Source organism: Zingiber officinale, chromosome 9A (assembly GCF_018446385.1).
Source record: "Zingiber officinale cultivar Zhangliang chromosome 9A, Zo_v1.1, whole genome shotgun sequence".
NCBI lineage: Eukaryota > Viridiplantae > Streptophyta > Magnoliopsida > Zingiberales > Zingiberaceae > Zingiber > Zingiber officinale.
In genome coordinates this window covers 15398699-15426438 of record NC_056002.1, presented here as the reverse complement: position 1 = coordinate 15426438, position 27740 = coordinate 15398699, and the positions used below count along the sequence as shown (strand labels likewise).

At 36.6% G+C, this 27740-nt stretch overlaps 1 protein-coding gene across 2 annotated transcripts; it reads right to left on the bottom strand.

Annotated features, from left to right (window-relative positions):
• Positions 1 to 8456: 8456 nt before the first annotated feature.
• On the bottom strand, positions 8457 to 11898 carry LOC122018678. 2 transcript variants are annotated; one of them, XM_042576073.1, is made up of 4 exons: positions 11788 to 11889; positions 11271 to 11631; positions 8841 to 9006; positions 8457 to 8756 (listed from the first exon to the last, which is right to left on the bottom strand). In XM_042576073.1, exons 1-4 carry the CDS (start codon positions 11814 to 11816, stop codon positions 8593 to 8595), a joined length of 720 nt encoding a protein of 239 aa, XP_042432007.1. In that variant the 5' UTR covers positions 11817 to 11889; the 3' UTR covers positions 8457 to 8592. The 2 variants fall into 2 exon arrangements, with proteins under 2 accessions (XP_042432007.1, XP_042432008.1); XM_042576074.1 differs by lacking the exon at positions 11271 to 11631 and having other exon boundaries at positions 11739 to 11898.
• Between the last annotated feature and the right edge of the window lie 15842 nt (positions 11899 to 27740).

Here is a 27740-nt window from a genome sequence, read left to right as displayed (position 1 = left end):
TGATGAGGTAGAAATCCAGGCTCTTAAGTTCAAGTTAACATCAGAATTTGAAATTAAAGATCTTGGATCATTGAGGTACTTCCTGGGCATTGAAGTCGCTCGATCAAAAAAAGGAATCTATGTATGTCAGAGAAAATATGTGTTGGATTTACTCAAGGAGACAGGGAAGCTGGGTTCTCGGCCAGCGTCTACTCCTATAGAAGTAAATCATGATCTTACTAGTTCTAGTGGGGAAGATCTTACAAATCTGGAAAAGGGAACATATCAAAGGTTGGTTGGAAAATTACTCTATTTATCTATGACTAGGCCTGACATCACCTATGCTGTTAGTGTAGTAAGCCAGTACATGCATGCTCCTAAAACTATCCACATGAAGGCCATTGACAGGATTTTAAGGTACTTGAAATCATGTCCTGGAAAAGGCTTGCTGTTTAAAGGAGGTGGTGATCTGAAGGTGGAATGCTATTCTGATGCAGACTGGGCTGGTTCTCGAGATGATAGAAGATCCACTTCTGGCTATTGCACTTTTTTGGGAGGAAACTTGGTAACGTGGAGGAGTAAGAAACAAAATGTTTGTGCACGGTCCAGTGCTGAAGCAGAATATCGAGCCATGGCACATGGTCTTGCAGAGATGTTGTGGTTGAGTTTTCTGTCGACAGACATGGGATTAAAGGCTGAATTACCTCTTAGGTTGTATTGTGACAACAAGACAGCAATCAATATTGCAAATAATCCGATACAACATGACCGGGCTAAACACATTGAGATTGATCGTCACTTTATTCGGGAGAGACTTGATTCTGGATAGCTATGTCTGTCTTATGTTAAGTCTGAGGACCAACTTGCTGATATGTTTACAAAAGCTATATCCCAATCTGTGTTCAACTCTTCTCTTAGCAAGTTGAACATGTTTCATATATATGTTCAACTTGAGGGGGAGTGTTGTGAGAAGTAAGGGTAGATAGGTCTTTTTTATCTTTTGTTAATAAGTTGATTCTTAGGGTTGTATGGCTATATAACTATATAAACATATGTAATTCGACTGGAATTATATGAATCTTTAAACTCTCTTTATTTCAACACATACATAAGATATACTGCTAACACTTGTAAAATTTATGAATTGAGTGTCATTGTTGATAACATTAGAATGGTAGCAAAATCATTTAAAGCCACGTCTTATCCATTAGAGAAATCTTGTGCGATGTAGGTTGTCTATTTTGTAGTTCTCTCATACAATTATGTTTTCCTTCTTGCTTTTCAATTATGGGGTATTTACCTATGAGCTTCTATGCATTTTCGTCGAATTGAATAGTTATGCTTCTTACATACACCATTGTCATTTGTCCAACCATCGCAGGATTATTTGTGTTTGTAAGTCCAATATGCATTAGTCATATCTAAATTGAGTCTTTGAATTCTTTAAAAATTATAGCGTCATTTCTTTTTGCCACAAGAGTCTGTCTCATTAACATTGGTACTTCTACAGCCTTGTCAAAATCCACTATGGGGACGATTCCATTCTCATGAAAAAATTTCCAGGTATGTACCACTTCATCGATCATTCTCTGTAGCTTCACATATTTGATCCATCTTTAATGGATACATATCATGACCTATCCACTAGTTTTGCTGTTTCCTTTAACCTCATGGCAAGAGTTTCTTACATTTGTTGACGAGTCTGATATGATGAACACATCTTTATTTTTTCTAAAGAGATCCAGTGTGTTTATTCACCTAAAGTTAAGCGTACGTGACATATGAACAGAAATAGCGAGCATTTAAACACTCTAAAAGTCATAAAGTTGCAATACTTGAACATTTAGTTAATCAGTATCTGCTTAAACTGATGAGTGCAACAGTATATAGTACTTGTTGGAGTCCTCATTATCTATGCAGTAACAAGTGACAGAAACCTCAATGAAGCCATTTTAAATTGTTGATGAAATTGCTGAACCATATGCACTAGGTATATGTAGCTAGAATTTCATGACAAATCCATCTATTCCTGTTTCTTTGCTTAATTGTCACTGCCAATGTGCAGTTTAACCTCTTCCATTTCAAGTTCTTTGATTAATTGTGCAGGTCCGTTTGTGTTATATACAGCATCCTTGTTGAATTCATCAAAAATTTCAAATGCTTTCTTATAGAACTAACCCAACTTAACCTCCACCAGACCAACTAAGCATTTGTCTTCAATATGAAGATGGTTCACTTCCCTCAATATAAAGTCCATCAAATTTGACATGGATCCATCTGGCGTCTTGTTCTTCTTATCATATAGCATGAATAGGGCCTGCAAACAATAATTAATGAGAATACAGAACAGAGGTAAGAGGCATATTTATTCCTTTTTGCTGAGATTATTTGATATTCCTGTTCAAAATCTCAAGCCACCAATAAAATCTGCTATTTCAAAAGGTACTCAATAGTCTAGTAAAAGATTCAACATGGAAACAATTATTTGAATTATGACCATATTTATATAACATGGGAGCTACTATATGCAGTCATACTGTTAACCATTTCTCATGTTATTAAATAGTTTGTAGGTTTAAATATTTAAATAGTTTTGACAAATCAGCTATTCTATGATATTTATTCTGGAGACAGTTTTTGTTTCTCTAGGCTCTTTGTCCTGCTGATGGACAAACACACTAAGATAGCTTCTTAAATCGATAGAGAGAAGAGATCAGAACAAATTGCATGCAAGGTTCTAAAATTTGCTAGGTGCTAGTCGGGCGCTAGATCAGCGCCTAGGCGGAGACTAGGCGCCGTTAGACGAATTCCACGGTATCAACGTAAATTACCTAATAAATCACATTCTATAACTCCAACACAATAACATCAAATTTAAAATGAGTTCAAAATTACACAACTAATAAAATATCATTAATTTATTCTACTTCTTCTTCATAATTTTTAACAACTTGTTCTTCATCGAACACAAACTTAATATCATCATTTTAAATTTAGTTTTAAATTTCAGTTTTTTTTAATTGAGCTTTAAATTTAAAAGCTCAAACTAAAAAAAATCATGAAAACCTTGCACTATTTCCGCGATGCCTAGACGATTCGACCGATTAGTCGATGCCTAGGATTGCCTAATCCTACCTAGGCGCCAAGGTCGCCTAAGCTAGCCGACTAGCAATTTTTCGGCGCCGATGGCTTGCGCCTAGCATCTTGGCGGCGCCTAGACGGCCGCCTAAGCTGATTTTTAGAACACTGATTGCAAGCAACCATGAAGGAACCAGGTTTAGGGATGAATTATCCACGTTCTATTGTTGGTCTGCACACTCCATCATGAGATTTTACATAACCAAAGAATTTATGATACATTGAATAATAAGAATGACTCCTTGGGTTTAGGTTATCTCTGTCCCACCCAATTTCTAAGAGTTTATGCTCAGATGTTTGGCGAAAGAAATGTCACCGCAATATTCTTAATATATTTTGAACATATTTCCATCCTAATAAATATGCAGCTTGAGTCTTGCATAGATTCATAGTCTCAAAAGAGGATGAGAGGAAAAATAAAATGCATACCCTACTGCCATTCCCGAGTGAACTAACATTAGCCCAAATATGAGGTTCAAAGGACTTTAATTTGCAAGCTTCTGCATTATTTGAGCCTCAGGCTCACTGAATGAACTGTTCCAGGATTTTTTTCGTATGGATCAAAATCCTGTAAAATTCAAAAACAAAAATTACAGGAAGAAAAGGATATCTATAAACACACTGAACATTCTGTGCATTCTTGGTTCCTAAAATATCACACTACATTGCAAGAACAGTGTTAAATATGGCAGTTGCAGCAAGATAATTAAATAATGTCATTTGAGTTAAAATATTATATTAATCAACTCCTCAATTTCTGTTCAAATCAACTCCTCTTCCTGCAGATAAAGACACTTACAATCCATAGGAAGATAAGTATACTTCATATGATAATTATTTACTATGCATACCATTTCTCCTCTCACAGAGGTCTGCTGCTTCAACGAGCTTGCGGCCATTCAAATTTTCCATAGGCACCATCTTAAAAATTCAAAGATAAGTCAATATCTAGCCCTTTTGAAGCATTCATTTGTCTTTTTATGTTTTGCAAACAAGATAAATTAAGCTACATAATTGTCAGTCACTCTAAGAAAGAGTTGGAAAGTTTCAGTGTAGAAACACATCGATGCATCACATATGCAATAAATTAAGCTTCAGAATCTTATTATTTGATCAAAAGCTCGAGTTATTGTAAACCTAAAAAAAACATTTGAGTCTCACAATTAGGAATCAGCTGCTTACCAAAATGTAGTGCATTTCTTTAAATATAGGAATTAAAAGATTTAGAAAACTATGGTTGGCAAACACCAATTCACTGCAAACTCTTTGTCATAACAGCACTCATAACTCCCAAACCTAAGTGGGTTTAGTTTAAGTTATTTTTACTTCTTGGTGAAATAGTTCTTACTGGTGAACAAATATTGCTAGCATTCATTATATTATGCTTTATATCTCATTCTAGTTCTCTGTTAAAGTTCCAGAGGAATAATTAAACAATTAATATCCAAAGTAATGGAATAATTATCAACGCTTAATATGGCTTTGTGACCCGCTACAATTAACTTCATATTAAACACTTAGCTTTGAGATAGTTTTCTGCTTAGAAATAATGCCAGGAAGAAAGCAAGCTGATTTCATGTCAACTGACTGGTAGGTTGAACCTTAACTATAGTTTTGATAATTCAACCGTATGTGTGTAAGGCACCCAACACTTGTGCATCGAGTCAGACATAGTCACCCTCATTGATCATGTGTATACTCTCTAGAAGACCAGATGTCATATGCCTATGATTTACTTCTTCCATGAGTATATTCAAAATAGCTTGACTTCACCCAGAAAATCATTATGGTACTTTCTGAGAAAACTTCTTCTTGGTCTTGTCTTAGAGAAAGGTAATAGAACAATAAAACAAATAACCTGCCTTGTCATAAATGGTTGAGTGCAAAATAAGATAGATATTGGACCATACTATAGGTATATATCACTGCCTAATACGATTTCATTGACAAATAAACGCAGTGTCTCATAGAGATATAGAGTTATACAACAAAAGAAAGATATTTTCACGTATCTCAGTTCAGAGTACTTCTGGTATGACTTGAAATTACAAAGATCCAAAAACAATTTATCTAAGATAAAGTGTAAAACTAATAAATGACTAATGATTTCAGGATTTAGTATTTGTATGATCTGTCAAAAGGTTTCTTGTTTTATGTATGTTACCTTTTTGACGAGGTTATCCAGCAGTTTGTGGAGGGGCATGTATAAGATCCGCTTTTTGCATATTAATTAGGTTCTTTGGCTAAAACAAAAAGTAGTTGCAAAGCTACCTCAGAGATAATAAGTTCTCTCCCATGCTGTCCAAAGCTCTGGAATACAAGGAATGTTCTGTCACAAATATGAACCATGAAAATCTGACAAAATTACATTAATTAAACATCATGCTAAGGATATCATACAACTTGAATGTCTTTAAGTTCACTTTTAGAATATTTTAATTTTAGGCAAACTCTTCACTGTGAAAATGAGTTAGATGCAAAGAAGGTACCATAATTACTTTGGATATCCAAATGTAGTGCCTCTTATTTAATTAGCACAACTTGATGCTATTATTACTTCACCATGTAAATATCTGCCAGAAGTAAATTCATACTACTTACCAGAAGTAGTATCCTAAATTTTGATTGGTCATCTACATCTTCCGTCTGTCACTGCATTCGCAGCGGTTGGAATCTGTACTGGCGGCCGCTCACCACACAGAATGGCACGCAGACCTCGTGCTCCTTGATCATCCGCAGGCAGCCCTCCACCAGGTTGAAGTACTACTGTAAGCTAAGAGACCCTGCACATATATCCTTAATCGATTTAATGACAGATTAGATAGTTAATCATTTAAACAAAATGCAATTTCGCTGAAGTTTAGTGCACTAAAAAAACTTACCATATGTTTTATGCATTAATTTGAGATTTGGCAAGTTTAGTTGTGCTAATCTTAAAGTCTTATAGTAAGTCATACTTTAAAAACCCAAACTAAACAATTACTAATCAAAATTAGAAAGGTAGCCTAATTTGGTTGAATTGAAGGCGTTGAACTCGTGACTGCTACTATTGTCTATTCATACAAATAATAGTCCTCCATTCGCAAAATTTGCTTGGTAATAAACACTTAATTATCAAAGAAATATAAAATAAATAAATAAAAATAATAAAAAATTATTATTATTTAGGTGCGGACAAAGGTAGTGGGATGCCATGTTGAGTATTTTGGCAGTTCGATCGTTTTTTTTCTATTTTCATCTTCGTTTTTTTAATGAGAATGTAAAAAATGGAAGGCAAAAAAAATACATGCACCACACAAACGTTAGTATTCTCGACGAGCAAAAGTTGATGACCACGAAGATAGTAACCAAGATAGTGATTAAAAATATTAATTGGAAATTGATTTTTGTTATTGATAATTTAATTACCACCACAATCATATTTTATAATTATTTATATATTTATTATTACCCTATTTATTATAATATATATTACTATATTTGTAATTATATTTTTCATATATTATATTATCAATAGGCTTGTTAGCTTTTGATAAGGATCATAATAATGAAGTAATTGTTTCAACAAAAGTGACCTAAATTCCATTGGGTGAGCCGGTGGCAGTGAGCACCTACTTGTGCACCTCAGTGATTGGCGCAAGCGGCCATAGGGATAAAATCCGGGCAACGAAGATCCTATGGGCGACGACCTTGAGCAATGACAGCTTGTACGTGTCTCCATCCAACGGGCTATGGCGGAAGACATCCAACTCCCAGTACTCCGTCAGCAGGTGTCGTACCAATGATGGCTCTGTGAGCTCTAATTAACCTCTGTGAACCGCCCACGAGGTAGATCGTGATGGACTTGTTGGAATTTTGGTAGAATTAGGGTGAAGGATTAAGAAGGTAGGAGAGATTTTATAATAAAGTACGAGACTTTGTGAAGAGAAATGTTTATTATATATTTTATTATCATATAAGATTTCTATTTATACATTTAGATTTATACTTCTGCATTCTTCTATGATTACATCACATCATTAGTTGATAAATTAGGATAATTGAACTTTGCTTAGTTGATAAAAAATCATATAAAATCAAATTGATTTTGACAACTTTCTTCTATAGTTGATGAAGTCAAATTATTCTTAGTATTGTTCTTGTATTTAAAGAAGTCAATTTATCTTTGGAATAAATTTATATGTTAATAGGATTTAGGTTCATGATCCCAATGTCAAGAACCATCAGAAGAAGAGGGAGGGAGGATTCTGACAAGTAGTGCATCCTAGAAGGAGGAAAAAGAAGAGGAGGAGAAGGAAGAAGAAGAGGAGCTGTTCTACCATTTTTTCCGTGTGATATATGGTGAAGAATTGCATGTAATAATTGGATCTAGATGGTTAAATTAGAGTACGCATGACAATGTTCATTTTTTTTTTTCCTTTTTCAAGGTTTATCCATGTACAAATACACAGTATGCCTAAAACATTAAAAATATGCACGATGGTTTGCATGGTGATCGTTAGTTTTACACTCAAGTTCTCACATAGAAACTTGTCCGCTTCTTATTTTGATGTATTTATTTTGATAATTCACATGTTTAGATTTTACAGGTTTTTTTTTTTAATTCGGATAAATTCAGGATGCAATTTATGTATATTTAGAAGTTGATTTTTAAAATATCTAAAATTCAAATTTTAATTAGTTAATTAGTTTTTTAAAGTGCTTACCTGCAGTAACTTTCCTTGGTGGCTAGTAAAAAAGTAGTATATTTTTTTTTAAAAAAAAGATATTGTCGTGGTAAAAATAATATCGGGTTGAAACGGGCGGAATCATTTTCTATGTAGTTCGGATCCTCTGTCCCGAACTTTCTCTGTCCCCATGTTCCACTGTCGATCGGACGGTCCAGATTACATCTCAATGCATCATGACATCTTTAAGATGTGTGCAATATTATTGTGATATGCAATGCATCCTTGAGATGCAATCTGGACCGTCCGATCGGTAGTGGGACATGGGGACAGAGAAAATTCGGGACAGAGGATCCGAACTATTTTCTATGTCCGTCGCTCCGCTCCCCTGCCATCTTCTCTCTCTCTTCCATTGCGAACCCATCCCTCCACTGTAGTTAACATCCTCTGTTCCCATTTTTCTCTGTCCCTGTGTTCCACTGTCAATCGGATGGACCAGACTAAATCTAAAGGATGATTTACACATTACGAGGATACTGCACATATTTTAAAGATGCAAATCATCCTTCAGATTTAATATAATCCATCCGATCGACAGTGAGACACGGGGACAGAGATAAATGGAGACAGAGGATCTAAACTACCTCCACTGTGCTCTGCTTATCTTTACGATGATTATTAACTCACAGGAGACATTTTATTCTAGCAACTGTGACAATCTATTTCTCTGTTTGCTCTGAATCATTGTAAGTGACATCAGAATGACAGCTGCGGTTCAACTGGTAGGATGTCCAAAAAAATAACGTAGTCACCAAAAAAGTATGACCAGTGCGCAAGTCGATAACATTTTTGCTCCAATTTCCAGCTTATCGGCTTCCTGTTCAGCCTCCTTAATCGCCAAACCAAACATTACAAGGGCTGGGAGGCAGAACCCAAGAGCAACCAGCTGCTTTGATATTCTTACTTTTCCTCCTAAAAGACAAAAATATTTATTGCAAATAAATAATAAAAAATGATTTAATTTATAAAAAATTTGAATAATTAAATATATATGACCTATTTCAATGCTTTCGAGTTCTATCATCATCGCCTCCTTCAGTTCTTTCATTTCAAGTTTGAAAGCAGTAATTACGTCCTCTTCTTTGGAATCCGAGTTGGAGGGCAGTTCATTGATCTCAGGAACATCAATGGTCAAGGAGGTGGCTGAGGAGGTGGACGCCATCTGAAAATATAGAGAACATTAAGGAAATTGAAAATTGAACAAAATAATCATCTTAATTCCTAAAAAATAATACTCATCAACTAAGTTGACATGGACATAGGATCAGCGGATAAACAAAATTAGCAGATTGAAAAGTTAAAGAAGTAATTTAATATTTTTTAGTATTTTTATTAGGTTGAGAAAGAAAATGAATCATAGAAAACAATTTCATCAAAATGTCCAACAAATATCAAAAAGAATGATCTCTTCCATAAATCCGGCATCCACGTGGAATTTCAAAACAAAAAAGGTTGTTATGAATTTCATATCAATCATGCATTTTACTCATGACTGATTATATTTCATAATTTCCTACCACATGTGATAATGTGATCATACCAGTAAAATAGTCAGCCATGAATCAAATTTTTGATGTCATAGCAGCCTATTAACTTGGCTATACAAGTTTCTACATAGGACTGAAAAAAAAACAATAATAAAAGATCCACAACAATAAAGAATCAAGAGTTTCAATTACTTAGAGTTGGCTTTCTAGATTTGATACCATCATTGAGCACTATCCATGTTATTTCACTATTCATACCAAATAATTTAGATTCCTATGAAATATAGAGATGGAGATGCATCAACACGTTTGTCATTACACTTGTTGGAGAAACAATGTCGCACTTGTAGTTGGCATTGTAGTGGGTTGAACTAAAGTGTTTTGGTGTGTGGAAAATATGACTTAAATTATAATTATATTTGATGATATCATATAGAGTGTGTAGGCAAGAGACTGGAGAGCCCAAATCGAAGAAGAGCTGATGGACTCAAGGGTAGAAGGCTTAGACTGAGGAGAAGTTCAGAGTACCCGAGGGTGAGAAGCCCTAATAGAATAAGACTGTAGTTATGTAACTAAATTGGGTGAACATCCCCCTCTCGAAACATGTGCCTCACTAGACACCAAAGCCTCTATCCGATTCTTTATACTTTATTTCATAAGAAATATCATAAGAAGGAAACAACAGAAAGCACTTTATTGGGAGCAGACTATGAACAAGAAAGATAAGAACTGGACTCGATGAACAAGAACAAACCCTAGCCAGCAAAAAAGAAGACGAAGCAAGATGGTAAAAGACAAGAGACACACCTCGAATCTATGAAATGGCCAAATGGGAGATCTAACTTGTTTCGAAAGCTACAAACCAAGCTCCAATAAGTGCAAGAATGTCCATTAGGCAACACATTAGGCGAAGAAGAGGAATCGATGAACAAGAATCTCCTCCCTCCGATGCCACTCTTTGCTGCCCTCCTTGGCGTCACTAAATTCAACTACCAGTAAGGCCTACAACGGATAAGCTTATCTAGTTCCTCCAATGAATTCACCAGATTCTTCAGTAAAATCTGTTTAACTTCTTCCTTTGTGGCCCCACTCCTTGGAAGATATATCCTAAGGCATGGGATAGACTTGGGCCATTCTAGTCCAATTTGCTCGCCCATTCATGAGAGGTAGTATCAATAATATTTCATTCTAAATGAATAGAGTGGTCTCTTTCCTCACAACTTAAGGTTCTAGAACAATTAGCCAGCCAACATTAACAAAATGCAGAAAGTTGTAGGACAGTAAATTTCAAGATGTATAAGCCAAATATCAATGGCTAGCAATCTATCCAACCAAACACCGATCTCGTGATGTACGACCCAATGCCACCTTCAGTACTGTTCATTTTTCCTTTTTATGATACCATGTCATGTATGCCACTGATATCATATTGAAGAGACTTTTATTAAAAACACTCTTGAAAAGGTAGCGTATAGAAGAGATGTAGAGAAATTTTAACCTATGAAAACTCGTATCCATTTAACTGGGATATTCACTACCTTCGTGATATTTCAACTTCAAGTTAATTTCACATCTTTCCAATTATAAATGGAATTTGAAACAACTTTTATCCAACAAGTACAACACGCCTTTTTACCATTCCATAAAAAAATTAGTACTCGCATATCCAAGAAACTCCTAAAGATGGTATACGATTCCCACATTCTTGTATATGCTAATTGCATAATATAAAAAAATAATTAAAAGAAAGCATATTTTCCAAGAACCATCAATTCAGAAAGTACTCAGCTTTCACACCAGACAAAATATACAGAGAACTGATATGTAGAAGAATTAATACTTTGCATAATTGACTATATTTACAAATAAACACAGAAGAAAACTTATGCGTATATATGAAGGTGCCAAACCTTTTCTAGGAAATGACAAGAGACATTACCTCGAATCTACGAAATGGGAGATCTAACTTGTTTCGAAAAGCTTCAAACCAAGCTCCAATAACAAGAAAGATCATAACCGGACTCGATGAACAAGAAAAAACCCTAGCCAGCAAAAAAGAAGACGAAGCGAGATGGTAAAAGACAAGAGACATTACCTCGAATCTACGAAATGGGAGATCTAACTTGTTTCGAAAAGCTTCAAACCAAGCTCCAATAACAAGAAAGATCATAACCGGACTCGATGAACAAGAAAAAACCCTAGCCAGCAAAAAAGAAGACGAAGCGAGATGGTAAAAGACAAGAGACATTACCTCGAATCTACGAAATGGGAGATCTAACTTGTTTCGAAAAGCTTCAAACCAAGCTCCAATAACAAGAAAGATCATAACCGGACTCGATGAACAAGAAAAAACCCTAGCCAGCAAAAAAGAAGACGAAGCGAGATGGTAAAAGACAAGAGACATTACCTCGAATCTACGAAATGGGAGATCTAACTTGTTTCGAAAAGCTTCAAACCAAGCTCCAATAAGCGCAAGAATCTTCATGGCGACAAATTATGCGAAGAAGAGGATTCGATGAACAAGAGTTTTCGGCGAGAAGCCGAGAAACTGAGAGAGAGGGGCTATTTTAAATCCCGTTGGATCTAACCGTGTTGCCCGTTGGATCTAAGCCCAACAGGGCCCTTGCCGTTAGACGTACTATTTTGTCTTCGAACTGTGGTTAACAGTCTCTATGACGGGAGCAGATTCTGTGATCGAAAAAAAAATAAATAATGGAATAGGACATGAATGATGATCGGGATTACGATTTACTCATAATTATTAATTGTGATTTTTTTTTATTTTATTGTCTCTCTCATGTTATAATTTGTATCAGAATGGACGGACGAGATCGCCCCTCTCCCTCGCTCAACACTCGACAGCCTGACCACTTGTCCATCTCCGCCGACCTTTGGTCGACCGTCCCAATTCAAATTATAATCTGGGGGACAATTAATCCAAGGAGAGATCATAATTAATTACGTTATATCGTAGGCATGATCTAGTCATAATTATGAATAGTTCATTCCTTGATCTATTTTTTATGGACCAAGAAAACTGATCTCCACTTTGAGCCACATGTACAATACAAGTTTTGTATAACTTGTAATCGTTAAGATTGTGTTGGTTGTGAGAATATGAATCCAATAGAGTTTTTTTTTTCTTGTTCACTCCCCCTATTTTATGGCCATTTTTTTGTTATTATTATTATAAGAGATTGAAGGGGAGACTTAGTGTAGTGTAATGATAAAATTATTATCATATGATTTTGAGATTATGGATTCCAGTTGCGGAATAATCTATTATAAATGTTGTATATGATAGATCTAATATATCCTATTCTTTACTGGGATTTTATATTGATGGGTGTTTAGGGTACATCAAGTCAATTTATAATTTTGGTGTTTTATCATGTGGGCTTGGAGTTGAATTATATATCATTATTGATAAGGCCTTATACAGAACTTGATAAAGGCACGGGATGTACATGTGTAATCATTCCTAAATGTTTGATGACGCGCGATCCCATCAACTTGGATTATGCCCATGGAAAGAGGCTTAAGTCGACATATTGGACATATTAAACTACTGTATCATTTGTTTTCTTTTCTTGGTCTCATTGCTATTTTACAATATTAGAGGAGATCGTTTTTGGTTTCACAAAACTTGTTTAGCATAGCTATATATATCTACCACGCAGGACGACAGAATAATAATTTATATATATAATTTAATGAACATCCAAATCATTATAGGTTACTATCTTATTATTTTATGAAGAATCTTTTCTCTTTATATATATATATATATATATATATATATATATAATACAATGTCCACAACAACAAGTAACGTAAATCGAGCACAGAGTGTGAATAGAACTTATTGATAAAAATATATTGACCATAAAAATGTTATTGTTATTTACAGCGTTGACTGTGGCTTCTTTGTGATACAATACATTCGATGTCTCCTATATGATATGAAGATGGTCTTCAAACAAGAAGACATGAAAAAAATTAGAATTGATGTAATGGTATCAATTTTGAGGGATAAGTATTTTAAAACATTGGATTAAATATCCATAGTCTTATAAGGTAAAAACTTGTATCGAATGTAAATGAACTTATTACGTAGTGTAGGTAGTTTAATATCTTTGTATGTAGTCTTTGTTGTATAATACAGTGGTATGTAGTATATGAGAAGATTATAAACTGTCACTGGAATATTAATAATATTGCATAGTGATTAGTCAAATATAAGTCACAATATATAAAATGCGATGTTGGTGCTTATAAGTGGAAAGAGACATAATGTATATAAGTTATAATGCACGCCATTTCTATCTTCTCAAAACTAAAAACATGATAACGGTTGGGATTGTTTAGAAAATCAAATAGGCTCGGACCAACACTCAGTTTCAAGAGCAAAAGGTCGACTTTGTTCCGTGCATTGTTCCGTGCCAACTGGCACGGAGCAATACCTTCTTAGACAGGGGGTATAAATATGTTTTGACACCAGATATACCTTCTCCCTAGTCAGACCTTCACATGGAACGTAATTTCAGGTAAATCCAAGTAGGGGAGGGCCATCAATGAGTTTTGGTCAAAACTCACTGATGGACCTAGACACCTCTGATTGGACCCATTTCAGTTCGACTGGGATTCTGGAGTTGCAAGGACTCCAACGCTTCTGACAAATCCTTATTTAAAGCTCTTTAGGTGTTGGGAAAAAAAATAAAATATAATCAACCACTGTTGGGCCTGATATGCTGTCATATCAGGCCAAACGTGGGCCTAATATGAGGGCATATGAGCCTGATATGCTCTCATATCAGGCCCAACGTGGGCCTGATATGGTATCGTTTCATAAAACTTTCTTCTATCTCCCACCAATATAAACTCCAAACATGCTAAAAGGGGCATGATCAAAAAAATAAAATAAGATCAATTTTAAAAGGTGCTTCCATAGAGTTGAAAAGAAAATCTATGCACTGTTCCGTGCCAACTGGCACGGGGCAATAACTTCTTGCCCATCGTGTATAAATACATTTGGACACCAGATATACCTTATCCCCATTTAGACCTTCACAGAGAATGTGATTTCAGGTAAATCCAAGTAGGGGAGAGCCATCAGTGGGTTTTGGTCAAAACCCACTGATGGACCTAGACACTTCTGATTGGACTCATTTCAGTTCTATTGGGATTCTGGAGTTGCAAAGACTCCAAATATGCTGGCAAATCCTTATTTAAAGCTCTACAGGTGCCTGATATGCTCTCATATCAGACCCAACTAGTGCCTGATATGCTCTCCTATCAGGCCCAACGTGGGCCTGATATGAGTGCATATAAGGCCCAACGTGGACTTGGTATGGTATCGTTTCATAAATCTTGATTCTATCTCCCCCTAATATAAATTCAGATAATACAAGAGTACTAATGTGTGTCTGTATATATATATATATATCATTGAAAAGAAAAACTGTGCACTGTTCCGTGCCAACTGACACAGAGCAATAACTTCTTGGCCATGGTGTCAAAATACGTTTGGACACCAGATATACCTTATCCCTATTTAGACCTTCATAGGGAACGTGATTTCAGGTAAATCCAAGTAGGGGAGGGTCATCAGTGGCTTTTGGTCAAAACCCACAGATGGACCAAGACAATTCTGATTAGACCCATTTCAGTTCGACTGGGATTTTGGAGTTGCAAGGACTCCAAAGCTGATGGCAAATCCTTATTTAAAGCTCCAAAGGTGTTGGGAAAAAAATAAAATATAATCAGCCTCCATTGGGCCAGATATGAGTGCATATCAAGCCCAACGTGGGCATGATATGAGTGCATATTAGGCCCAACGTGGACCTGGTATCGTATCGTTTCATAAAGCTTGATTCTATCTCCCCCAAATATAAACTCTAAACATGCTAAAAGGGGCCTGATCAAAAAAATAAAATAAGATCAATTTTAAAAGGTGCTTCCATAGGGTTGAAAATAAAAGTTGTGCACTGTTTAGTGCCAACTGGCACGGAGCAATAACTTCTTAGCCATGGTGTCTAAATACGTTTTGACACCAGATATACATTCTCCCCAGTCAGACCTTCACAGGGAACGTGATTTTAGGTAAATCCAAGTAGGGGAGGGTCATCAGTGGGTTTTGGTCAAAACCCACTGATGGATCTAGACACCTCTAATTGGACCCATTTCAGTTCTACTGAGATTCTGGAGTTGCAAGAACTCCAAATTAGCTGGCAAATCCTTATTTAAAGCTCTACAGGTGTTGGGAAAAAATTAAAATATAATCAAGCTCCGTTGGGCCTGATATGCTCTCATATCAGGCCTAATGTGGGCCTTATACGAGTGCATATCAGACTCAACGTGGGCCTTATATGAGTGCATATCAGGCCCAACGTGGGCCTGGTATGGTATCATTTCATAAACCTTGATTTATCTCCCACCAATATAAACTAATGTTTATATATATATATATATCATTGAAAAGAAAAGTTGTGCACTGTTTGTTCCGTGCCAACTGACACGGAGCAATAACTTCTTGGCCATGGTGTCTCAATACGTTTTGACACCATATATATCTTATCCCCATTCAGACCTTCACAGGGAATGTGATTTCAGGTAAATCCAAGTAGGGGAGGGCCATCAGTGGGTTTTGGTCAAAACCCACTGATGGACCTAGACACCTCTGATTGGACTCATTTCAGTTCGACTAGGATTTTGGAGTTGTAAGGACTCCAAAGCTGATGATAAATCCTTATTTAAAGCTCCAAAGGTGTTGGGAAAAAAATATAATTAGCCTCCGTTGGGCCTAATATGCTCTTATATCAGGCCCAACGTGGGCCTGATCTAAGTGCATATCAGGCCCAACGTGGGCCCGATATGAGTGCATATCAAGCCCAACGTGGGCATGGTTTGATATCGGTTTATAAAGTTTGATTTTATCTCCCACCAACATAAACTCCAAACATGCTAGAAGGGGCCTCATAAAAAAAAAATAAGATCAATTTTAAAAGGTGCTTCCATAGGGTTGAAAAGAAAAACCGTGCACTGTTCCGTGCCAATTGGCACAGAGCAATACCTTCTTAGACAAGGCGTATAAATACGTTTTGACACCAGATATACCTTCTCTCCAGTCAGGCATGCACAGGGAACGTAATTTCAGGTAAATCCAAGTAGGGGAGGGCCATCAGTGGGTTTTGGTCAAAACCCACTGATGGACCTCGACCATTCTGATTGGACCCATTTCAGTTCGACTAGGATTCTGGAGTTGAAAGGACTCCAAAGTTGATGGCAAATCCTTATTTGAAGCTCCAAAGGTGTTGGGGAAAAAATAAAATATAATCAGCCTTCGTTGGTCCTGATATGAGTGCATATCAGGCCCAACGTGGGCCTGGTATCGTATCATTTCATAAATCTTGATTTTATCTCCCCCAAATATAAACTTCAAACATGCTAGAAGGGGCCTGATCAAAAAAATAAGATAAGATCAATTTTAAAAGGTGCTTCCATAGGGTTGAAAATAAAAGTTGTGCACTGTTTAGTGCCAACTGGCACGGAGCAATTACTTCTTGGCCATGGTGTCTAAATACGTTTTGACACTAGATATACCTTATCCCCATTCAGACCTACACAGGGAACATGATTTCAAGTAAATCCAAGTAGGGGAGGGCCATCAGTGGATTTTGGTCAAAATCCACTGATGAACCTAGACACCTCTGATTGGACCCATTTTCAGTTTGACTGGGATTCTGGAGTTTCAAGGACTCCAAAGCTGATGGCAAATCCTTATTTAAAGCTCCAAAGGTGTTGGGAAAAAAATAAAATATAATCAGCCTCCGTTGGGCCTGATATGAGTGCATATCAGGCCCAACGTGGGTCTGGTATTGTATCGTTTCATAAAACTTGATTCTATCTCCCCCAAATATAAACTCCAAACATGATAAAAGGGGCCTGATAAAAAAAATAAAAGAAGATCAATTTTAAAAGGTGCTTCCATAGGGTTGAAAATAAAAGCTGTGCACTGTTCAGTGCCAACTGGCACGGAGCAATAACTTCTTGGCCATGGTGTCTAAATACGTTTTGACACCAGATATGCCTTCTCTCCAGTCAGACCTTCACAGGGAACGTGATTTCAGGTAAATCCAAGTAGGGGAGGGTCATCAGTGGGTTTTGGTCAAAACCCACTGATGGACGTAGACACCTCTGATTGGACGCATTTTAGTTCTAATGGGATTCTGGAGTTGCAAGGACTCCAAATCAGCTGGCAAATCCTTATTTAAAGTTCTATAGGTGTTGGGAAAAAATTAAAATATAATCAGCCTCCGTTGGGCCTGATATGCTCTCATATCAGGTCCAACGTGGGTCTGGTATGGTATCGTTTCATAAAGCCTGATTTATCTCCCACCAATATAAACTAATGTATGAATATATATATATATATATATATATATATATATATATATATATATATATATATATATATATATATATATATATATATATCATTGAAAATAAAAGTTGTGCACTATTCCGTGTCAACTGGCACAGAGCAATAACTTCTTGGCCATGGTGTCAAAATACGTTTGGACACCAGATATACCTTATCCCCATTCAGATCTTCACAGGGAACGTGATTTCAGGTAAATCCAAGTAGGGGAGGGTCATCAGTGGATTTTGGTCAAAACCCACTGATGGACCTAGACACCTCTGATTGGACCCATTTCAGTTCGACTGGGATTCTGGAGTTGCAAGGACTCCAAAGCTGATGGAAAATCCTTATTTAAAGCTCCAAAGGTGTTGGGAAAAAAATAAAATATAATTAGCCTCCGTTGGGCCTGATATGCTCTCATATCTGGCCCAACGTGGGCCTGATCTAAGTGCATATCAAGCCCAATGTGGGCCTGATATGAGTGCATATCAAGCCCAACGTGGGCCTGGTATGGTATCATTTCATAAAGTTTGATTCTATCTCCCACCAATATAAACTCCAAACATGCTAAAAAGGGTCTGATCAAAAAAAAAAAAAAGAACAATTTTAAAAGGTGCTTCCATAGGGTTGAAAAGAAAAGCTATGTACTGTTCCGTGCCAACTGGCACGGAGCAATACCTTCTTAGACAGAGCGTATAAATACGTTTTGACACCAAATATACCTTCTCCCCAGTCAGGCATGCACAAGGAACGTGATTTCAGGTAAATCCAAGTAGGGGAGGGCCATCAGTGGGTTTTGGTCAAAACCCATTGATGGATCTATACACCTCTGATTGGACTCATTTCAGTTCGACTGAGATTCTGGAGTTGCAAGGACTCCAACGTTGATGGCAAATCCTTATTTAATGCTCTACAGGTGTTGGGAAAAAAATAACCAAATCAACATCCCTTGGGCCTGATATGAGAGCATATCAAGCCCAACGTGGGCCAGATATGAGAGCATATCGAGTCCAACGTGGGCCTGATATGGTATGACCAGTTTTATAAATTTTAATTTATAAACTCCAAACGTGCCCCTACGTCTACAATAAATCATAATATTAATTTACACAAACAATTATCATTATAATAATATGATATTACAAATGGTTAGTCAGTAGCTACAGTTTAAAGTTTTTGTCAGACATTATTTTATGTTCAAGTCTAAATCTATAAGCTCTCATATCAACTTGTACAAAGTCTACAGGTCTCTGAAACATCAGACTCTCTGCATAACGCATCATAAAAAAAACACAATCCAACCTACAAAACAAACGCATAACCCATCATAAAAAAAAGCACAATTCAAAGATGATGGAACAGACACAAATACTTACGATTTTCTTTGTGTAGGGCCATTAACTTGAATCATTTTATACTCTCCCCCGGAGAAAGGTGCTAATCCTTTATGCCAGATGTGATAGTATGACCAGTTTAACTCCTTAAAAAACAACACCTACATATAACACACAATAGTAATTATTTCATAACCAATGCTTATTGGATATAAGAATTGTGATACTTACAGTTTTTATCAAAAACAGCAGTGTAATTTTCTGTGATGCCAAGAGAGTTATAATGAATTATTTGACATGCCTCCAGGTCGATGATCAATAGATGCCAATGATCATTTTCATTATTTAGAGGACAGAAAATATATCTAATGGTCTTGTCCTCATCAGTTTTTGCACTTTGTTTCAGTGCATCCATGTGCATCATTCCAAACATTTCCTATTCAAATAAGATAGCTAATGAGTTTACTGCATCCAATATATATTAAAAACAATTTACAGTGAGATGAGACACATACTCGAAATCCAACCCCACAAAAGATGGATGGGTAGTACGGTGAGTTAGAGTTTTTGGCCTCATTAGCAAGAATAGACCAATAAACATTTATGGAATCACCATTGGTGTATTGCGTCCAATCAAATATTGTCATAAAAGATTGCATATCTAAATAGAAATTATCATCAGTCCAGATCGGATGCACTGCCACCCTACACACAAGGATTTGTTTCAATAGTAGTTAATAAATTTTGAGTATAATAAATATTAATAAACTCCAATAATAATCATTCGTTGACATGTGGTTTATGTATTTACGCTGCCAACTACGTTACCTTAACTGACTGAGCTTCAACAATGCATCCCCTATCACACCATCTTTACTCTTCTTAAAAAATGTCTTCGCTTGTTGATATAATTAAAATGCTACTATGTCATTAAGGATTATAAAATAAAGAATTACCTAATCTTGACCGTACCTTCATTATTTTGTTCTTGACCTCGTTAAGTTCATCACATTTTTTTTTCTATTTGTGATGAACTTGTATCTACGGACTTTAATGGTGCAGGAGCATCTGGTCGACAGACTGAACATTCTGTTTGCCTTTTTTTTTGTGGAACCTGATATCAAACTTCTTTGACTTCTCTTTCTTTTGGCTACTACATGAAAATTAGCTGGTAGTTTAGGCAGATTAGGGTCTATGCCTTCTGCTGCTTATGGCTCCCCTGAAACCTTGCTTTGTAGCTCTTGTTGAAGCTCTTTAATCTTATTTTCGGCATCGGCGATGATTTTGTCTTTTACATTTAAAATTCTGTTATCCACGTCAGAATTTATAGTGTCAGCCTTGGTGCCACTTGTATCACATTCCTTACGCAGTTCACTTATTTGTTGATCCTTTTCTTTAAGCATAGATTCCATATCAGCAATCACAATATCCTTTGCTGCTAAGAGACTATCCTTTTCTTCTATCACCGTTGCCAGATTTTTATTAGCTTCCTCCAAACTTTTAGTAGCTTTATGTAGTTCTTGCTTTAAACTTTCAATTTTTTTCTCCATTTTCCTTGCACTGGCTACAATCTACCGTATCTACAATCTGCTGTATACCTTCTTCGGCTTGCTGGGGAGATACTTGTCCAATCAACTCAAGCTCCTTAGTTGGCGGAGCCCAGTTTGGTAGTAAATCCAACTCTGATTCTTCCGACATTAAATCTACTAAAATTTTATCTGCAGTTACACGACCTATCATTTTTTTTTACTGTGTCAACATGATGGTTAGGCCACCTCCACCGTAGTATTCTAGGCAATTTTCCAGGATGGTCTGGATACATAATACTGATGTGCTCACACACCCATACCTACAATATGATTAAAAAATAAATCATCTGCATTACAAATATCGTGATATATATGTAATCGGACTTACAACCAAAATATTTGGAAATCCCTTGAGCAAGGGGGCCTTGGGCGTTGAATCATCTACCTATGGTTTGGGTCTTAATGTAAGCTCCAAGCCAATGGAGTCTAATTGAGGAGCCATGAAACTATATACTGCATTGCACCAGTTAAACCTAGATATGTTGTCAAAATCATCTACGCAGTCAATGAGGGAGAGCACAGGTATTCTAAGAACACTGCTGCTACCACAAAACAGAACAGTTGTAAAAAAATATAGGATATACAACTGATAGTACAACTTCTCATTTGATCTCGACTTCATAATCGGTTTCTCCAAATGTTTAGCAGAACAATCCGAATCTTGGAAAAATTCCATGTACAGTGCGCTGGAGGCCTCATTTAAATCGAGACGAACTATCTCTCCAGAGTTTGGTAGGCCAAGAATCAGTGCCACATCTTGCTTTGTAAATTTAAGTTTCTTCCCATGGAAGATAAAGTTTTGTTCCTGGTGATCCCAATTATCAAACATATTTTGGACCTGAGCTCTTACAAAAGAACTATTAGGTAGGTCAAGGATCCATGAGAAAGGTGTGCCTCGAAGCCTCTGTTCTTGTTCTATAGTCGGTTTAACAGTGGAAATAAACTTTCTGAAGTGACATAAGGTACTTTTCCCGTTCATTCTCTTAGTTCTGCCTCTGTTTACATAACTTGGATAACTTGGTCGATCAGCAGTCACGCTTGTCAACGCACCTTTGTTAGTCATTTCGTACCTAGCTACAGTATAACCACACCCAACAAAACAACTCTTAGCTTCCGTAATAACGATTAAGCACTTATTCTAACATGGCCATAACAATAACACAAACCATAGGTGAACCCCAATTAGAAAGAACCACTAACTGAGGAATGAAGCTACGTACAAAACTGTAGAATGCCGATGATGGTAGAGTCACGCCTCGAACGGAGCTATGTAGAATGCCTTTGAGAAGAAGATGACGAACGGAGGTGGAGAGTGTGCGCTTTTGCAGTGATTGAACCCTGGGCCTGATATCCCATATTTATAAATTTATTCGACTCGATATTTATTTGTATGATTAAGTATTATTATTATTTATTATAATAGTCTTTAGTATCAGGCCCCACATTGGGCCTGATATGCTCTCATATCAGGCCCAAGTTGGGCCTAATATGCTCGCATATAAGGCCCAACGGAGGATGATTTTATGTTTTTTTTCCAACAACTACAGAGGTTTAAATCAGGATAAAATTATCAGCGTTGGAGTCCTTGCAACTCCATAATCCCAGTCGAACTGAAATGAGTCCAATCAGAGGTGTCTAGGTCCATCAGTGAGTTTTGACCAAAAGCCACTGATGACCCTCCCCTACTTGGATTTACCTGAAATCACGTTCCCTGTGAAGGTCTGAATGAGGATAAGGTATATCTGGTGTCCAAATGTATTTAGACACCATGGCCAAGAAGTTATTGCCTCGTGCCAGTTGGCACGGAACAGTGCACAACTTTTCTTTTCAATCCTATGGAAGCACCTTTTAAAATTGATCTTATTTTATTTTTTTGATCAGGCCCCTTTTAGCATGTTTGGAGTTTATATTGGTGGGAGATAGAATCAAGTTTTATGAAACGATACCATACCAGAACCACGTTGGGCCTGATATGCACTATATCAGGCTCAGGTTGGGCCTGATATGAGAGCATATCAGGCCCAACGGATGCTGATTATATTTTATTTTTTTCCCAACACCTTTGAAGCTTTAAATAAGGATTTGCCAGTAGATTTGGAGTCCTTGCAACTTCAAAATCCCATTCGAACTGATATGGGCCCAATCAGAGGTGTCTAGGTCCATCAGTGGGTTTTGACCAAAACCCACTGATGGCCCTCCCCTACTTGGATTTACCTGAAATCACGTTCTCTGTGAAGGTCTGAATGGGGATAAGGTATATCTGGTGTCCAAACGTATTTAGACACCATGGGAAAGAAGTTATTGCCCCGTGCTAGTTGGCACGGAACAGTGCACAACTTTTCTTTTCAACCCTATGGAAGCACCTTTTAAAATTGATCTTATTTTTTTTTTTGATCAAGCCCCTTTTAGCATGTTTGGAGTTTATATTGGTGGGAGATAGAATCAAGCTTTATGAAACGATATCATACCAGGCCCAAGTTGGGCCTGATATGCACTCATATCAGGCCCAACGGAGGCTGATTATATTTTATTTTTTTCCCAACACCTTTGGAGCTTTAAATAAGGATTTGCTAGTAGATTTGGAGTCCTTGCAACTCCAGAATCCTAGTCGAATTGAAATGGGTCCAATCAGAGGTGTCTAGGTCTATCAGTGAGTTTTGACCAAAAGCCACTGATGGCCCTCCCCTACTTGGATTTACCTGAAATCACGTTCCCTGTGAAGGTCTGAATGGAGATAAGGTATATCTGGTGTTCAAACGTATTTAGACACCATGGGAAAGTAGTTATTGCCCCGTGCCAGTTGGCACGGAATAGTGCACAGCTTTTCTTTTCAACCCTATGGAAGCACCTTTTAAAATTGATCTTATTTTATTTTTTTGATCAGACCCCTTATAGCATGTTTGGAGTTTATATTGGTGGGAGATAGAATCAAAATTTATGAAACGATACCATACCAGGCCCACGTTGGGCCTGATATGCACTCATATCAGGCCCACGTCGGGCCTGATATGAGAGCATATCAGGCCCAACGGAGGCTGATTATATTTTATTTTTTTCCCAACACCTTTGGAGCTTTAAATAAGGATTTGTCAGCAGCGTTGGAGTCCTTGCAACTCCAAAATCACATTCGAACTGATATGAGTCCAATCAGAGGTGTCTAGGTCCATAAGTGAGTTTTGACCAAAACCCACTGATGGCCCTCTCCTACTTAGATTTACCTGAAATCACGTTCTCTGTGAAGGTCTGAATGGGGATAAGGTATATCTGGTGTCCAAACGTATTTATACACCATGACCAAGAAGTTATTGCCCGTGCTAGTTGGCATGGAATAGTGCACGACTTTTCTTTTCAACCCTCTAGAAGCATCTTTTAAAATTGATCTAATTTTATTTTTTTTATCAGGCCCCTTTTAGCATGTTTGGAGTTCATATTAGTGGAACATAGAATCAAGCTTTATGAAACGATACCATACTAGGCCCAAGTTGGGCCTGATATGCACTCACACTACAACAAAAACCTTCATAGACATCGGTTTTCCACTGGTGTCTATTTCATTTCCGACCGATGTCTATGAAGCCGATGTTAAAAGTCTGCCATTTTAGACATCGAGTTAAAACCGGTGTAGTATCACTTAACGACACCGATCTTCGAATCGGTTATTAACCGGTGTAGTATCACTTAACGACACCGTTTCATCAACGGTGTAAAACCGATGTAATATTATATGTTAATAACACCAGTTTTGGCAGCGGTAAATGACTGATGTAATATTAGTTAATAACACCGGTTTTGCAACGGTGGAAAACCGATGTAATATGTATATTTTTTAACAGCACAAATTTGATTTCCAAAACAATGGAAAACCGACAATAACAAAAAAAACACAAATATTCATAAATTATACAAATATTCTTCATTCAATAATATCCATAAAATACACAAATATTCACAAATTATATAAATAATCTTCTTACAACAATATCCATAAAATACCCAAACATTCTTTTTACATCAAAAGCTAGCTAATAGATATCAAAATCAAGGTAGAACATTCTTTTAACACATCAAGATAGAACCACACTTCAAATGTAATCTAGCATGCATTCAGCCCACTCGAACCGCACTTCATCAATTTCAACTCTGGAGTACTTGAGATTTGTAAACTGTAAAAACACATAAATCCACCATATGTCAAATAACTAAAACAAATGTGTACATGTATCAAATAAAATATAATACTGAGTTTTTAAAGGCTGCTGGGGAAGATAACGAATATAACATAGAATCTAAAACTTTCATATATGACACTTAGTATATGCTGCTTAGAATATAACATAGATAATTTGCTCCTTCTAATTCAAGTGTACAGATTGATAAGAACCGACAGCGGCATGATAATGGTTCAAAATGCTAAAATGTATGTTCAGCTCCTATCCTATAATATTCGAAATCTACAGCAGAAAAATTAAGAAAGATATATCAATGCACCAGATATTCATCTGTCAATTTTCACAACCTAATGTATTGCCTTTAGCAATGTTGTAATTCCATGGTTTCTATCAAAGTTCTGGCAGGGTAGACAAGTATAAAAAATATTAATTTTCAACAAATCATGTTGTGCTTACTGTACAGATTATAAAAATTAAATATGTACAGAAAGTGAATAAAAGAATCACTGTGAGAGACATACCACCTAAACTAACTTATGAAGGAAGAGAGCAAATAAAATTTTACAAAGAGTAAGGGAGATGCAATAATTCTACAAATGAGATAAAAGCGTTAGCACAAAGTTGATAAGATTCCAAGAAGGCATAAAGTTAGTTCTCCATAGTAGTTGTCCATTCAAATTGGTCAATTTAGTGACAAACTCATAAGATGGTGATCACTAAAAAGAAATAATTAATCAGGTTAAAGGAAATATATGTACAATTGCCAGTCTTTTTAACTAAGAATCAGAAAGATACAACTTAACTTATCCTAGCTTGACATTTGAATTACTAAATTTTGATTCATTGTAACAGATCATTGGCCAAAGAAGGCAGATTTAACAGGAGGTTGGCAACTTCAAATAGTAGAGTAATGAGGAGCTGGAGATGAAAAAGTGGTAGAATGAAGTGGAAGAAGATGGCCAACATTTTGCAAAACTTTTTTGGCCTTTGGCACTAGTTATTATGCACACATATCAAGGAATTTCTATTATTGCATCTAATGATTTTCTTAATCAACTTTAACTTACCCAAACAAATACAATGCACAAAATAAGATGAGTAAATAGCGGAAACATTCTCCATGACGAGGCATTCCTTTCAAAGATGAGGGAAAGTGCAGAAGATTGCAGTGCTGCGAAGAAGCACATCACGACGTTCATGGTGAGTTTGGCTGGGTAGATCTTACAGATGGATGCCTGAGAATACTCATGATTAACATAACGTAGTAATTAAAAGGGAAGTGACAACACAAGGGACACCATTGATGCAATACCTGAAGAACAAGCGATACACTGCATGCAAAATAGCCGAATAGCATAAGAGCAGAGCCTTTAAGCCAGGCATCGCCTTTCTCAGGACTTTCGAAATGAAGTTGGATCATAGGTGAAGTAACAAAGGCCCCCAACAAAATGACCTTTCCAAAATGTGAAGATCAGGGCACCAGTGATGCAGAAGATGGCCCCTGCAAGCTTGGCCCTCCCTCTTACAGTCTTCAATTCTTGTTAGCCATCTCTGCTCACTATTGAATATGGATCTGATAGAGAAATTCAAAAAATATGAACAATTGAATGTTTTCACTTAATCAACATGAGAAGATGTAAATTACCTCTAGGATTGATGGTGCATATGGTGTTCTTTTCAAGACTTTTAGTCACTCTGCAAACATGTCAAGAGTTTGAAGATGGACAAGAAGATTAATTTACCATGAAACAAATAATATAAAGCCGAAATAAATAAATGCTTAGGACATATTTGAAGGAAAACATCAAATAACAAAAGATGAGATTATACTATGTATAGCCAGTCGTGGTTATATTTCTTCAAATTTATTAACATATAAAGCAGTGGTATTCAAATTGTTCACACATGCTATTAGTCTGCCAAGAACATCATCAAATTTTAGTAATTCTTTTGCAACTTTAACAGAAGCATCAATTGCTTTAGAACTTAGTTGTATTTTTCCTTCTCATGAATACATCAAGTAAATCAGTTGTGCTTTAGAACTGTGGGAAACAACACCCAAGGTGAGACATGCATAAGACTTACAGAAAAGACATACTATGGTTGCAGAGCAATCATCTAGTAGAAATCAATTCACTAACAATTATTGAATTGAATCAGAGATGTAAACCAGAGACACGCAAGTCACTCTAGAATAATCATTAACAGTGGTTGAACTGAAGACAAGATGTAAACCAGAGAGACAGAGGGGAAAAAATGCAGGCAATGATTTGAATGGCATTCGGGCATCTGTAAATTTCCAGAAAACCAGATGTATTGATCACAATAGAATAAATTAATGAGCAAACAATGAGCTACCTCAATGTCATCAGCAAGGTCGCTGCCGTGAGAAGGAAAGGATCCCATACTTTGGCCATTTTTATTCCAAAGTGATATCTTTTTATTGTCACCAGCACTAGCAACCACTAGGTCTGCACGAACAAAGATTAAACTTTAGTAAGATTTTTCCACCGTAAAAGTCAGCCACCATCCGCTGGATTAACAAAATTAACTAAGTTATACAAGATACAAAATAAACTTGAATGATGAGTCAAGGGAAAATTAAATTCTGACGGCACTAGGCAAGGATGAAACATGCCCTTATACAATTCGAATAGTGTAGATCCAAGGCAAAGCAACAAATTTCCAAGAGAAGTAAAAAATGCAGATACGCAGTTTCCTAGTAATTTTGCTTCAGAGAGTAACGCATCCCAGACTATCGGGGGGAATAAAAGAGAGGCTAAAATCGAGCAAACAAAACCCTCCGACACAAGCATAACAGAAATGCACAGCAAAGAGGAAGCAAACAGATAGTGCGATATAAAACGAGGTGGGAAAGCGTTTTTACTGGTGTGG

Coding starts and splice junctions, on each gene's coding strand:
- LOC122018678 (XM_042576073.1), bottom strand. CDS start 11,816: ATGAAGATTCTTGCGCTTATTGGAGCTTG. Junction 9,007..11,270: donor TCCCATTTCGTAGATTCGAG/GTAATGTCTCTT, acceptor CTATATTTTCAG/ATGGCGTCCACCTCCTCAGC. Junction 8,757..8,840: donor ACTCGAAAGCATTGAAATAG/GTCATATATATT, acceptor TTTGTCTTTTAG/GAGGAAAAGTAAGAATATCA.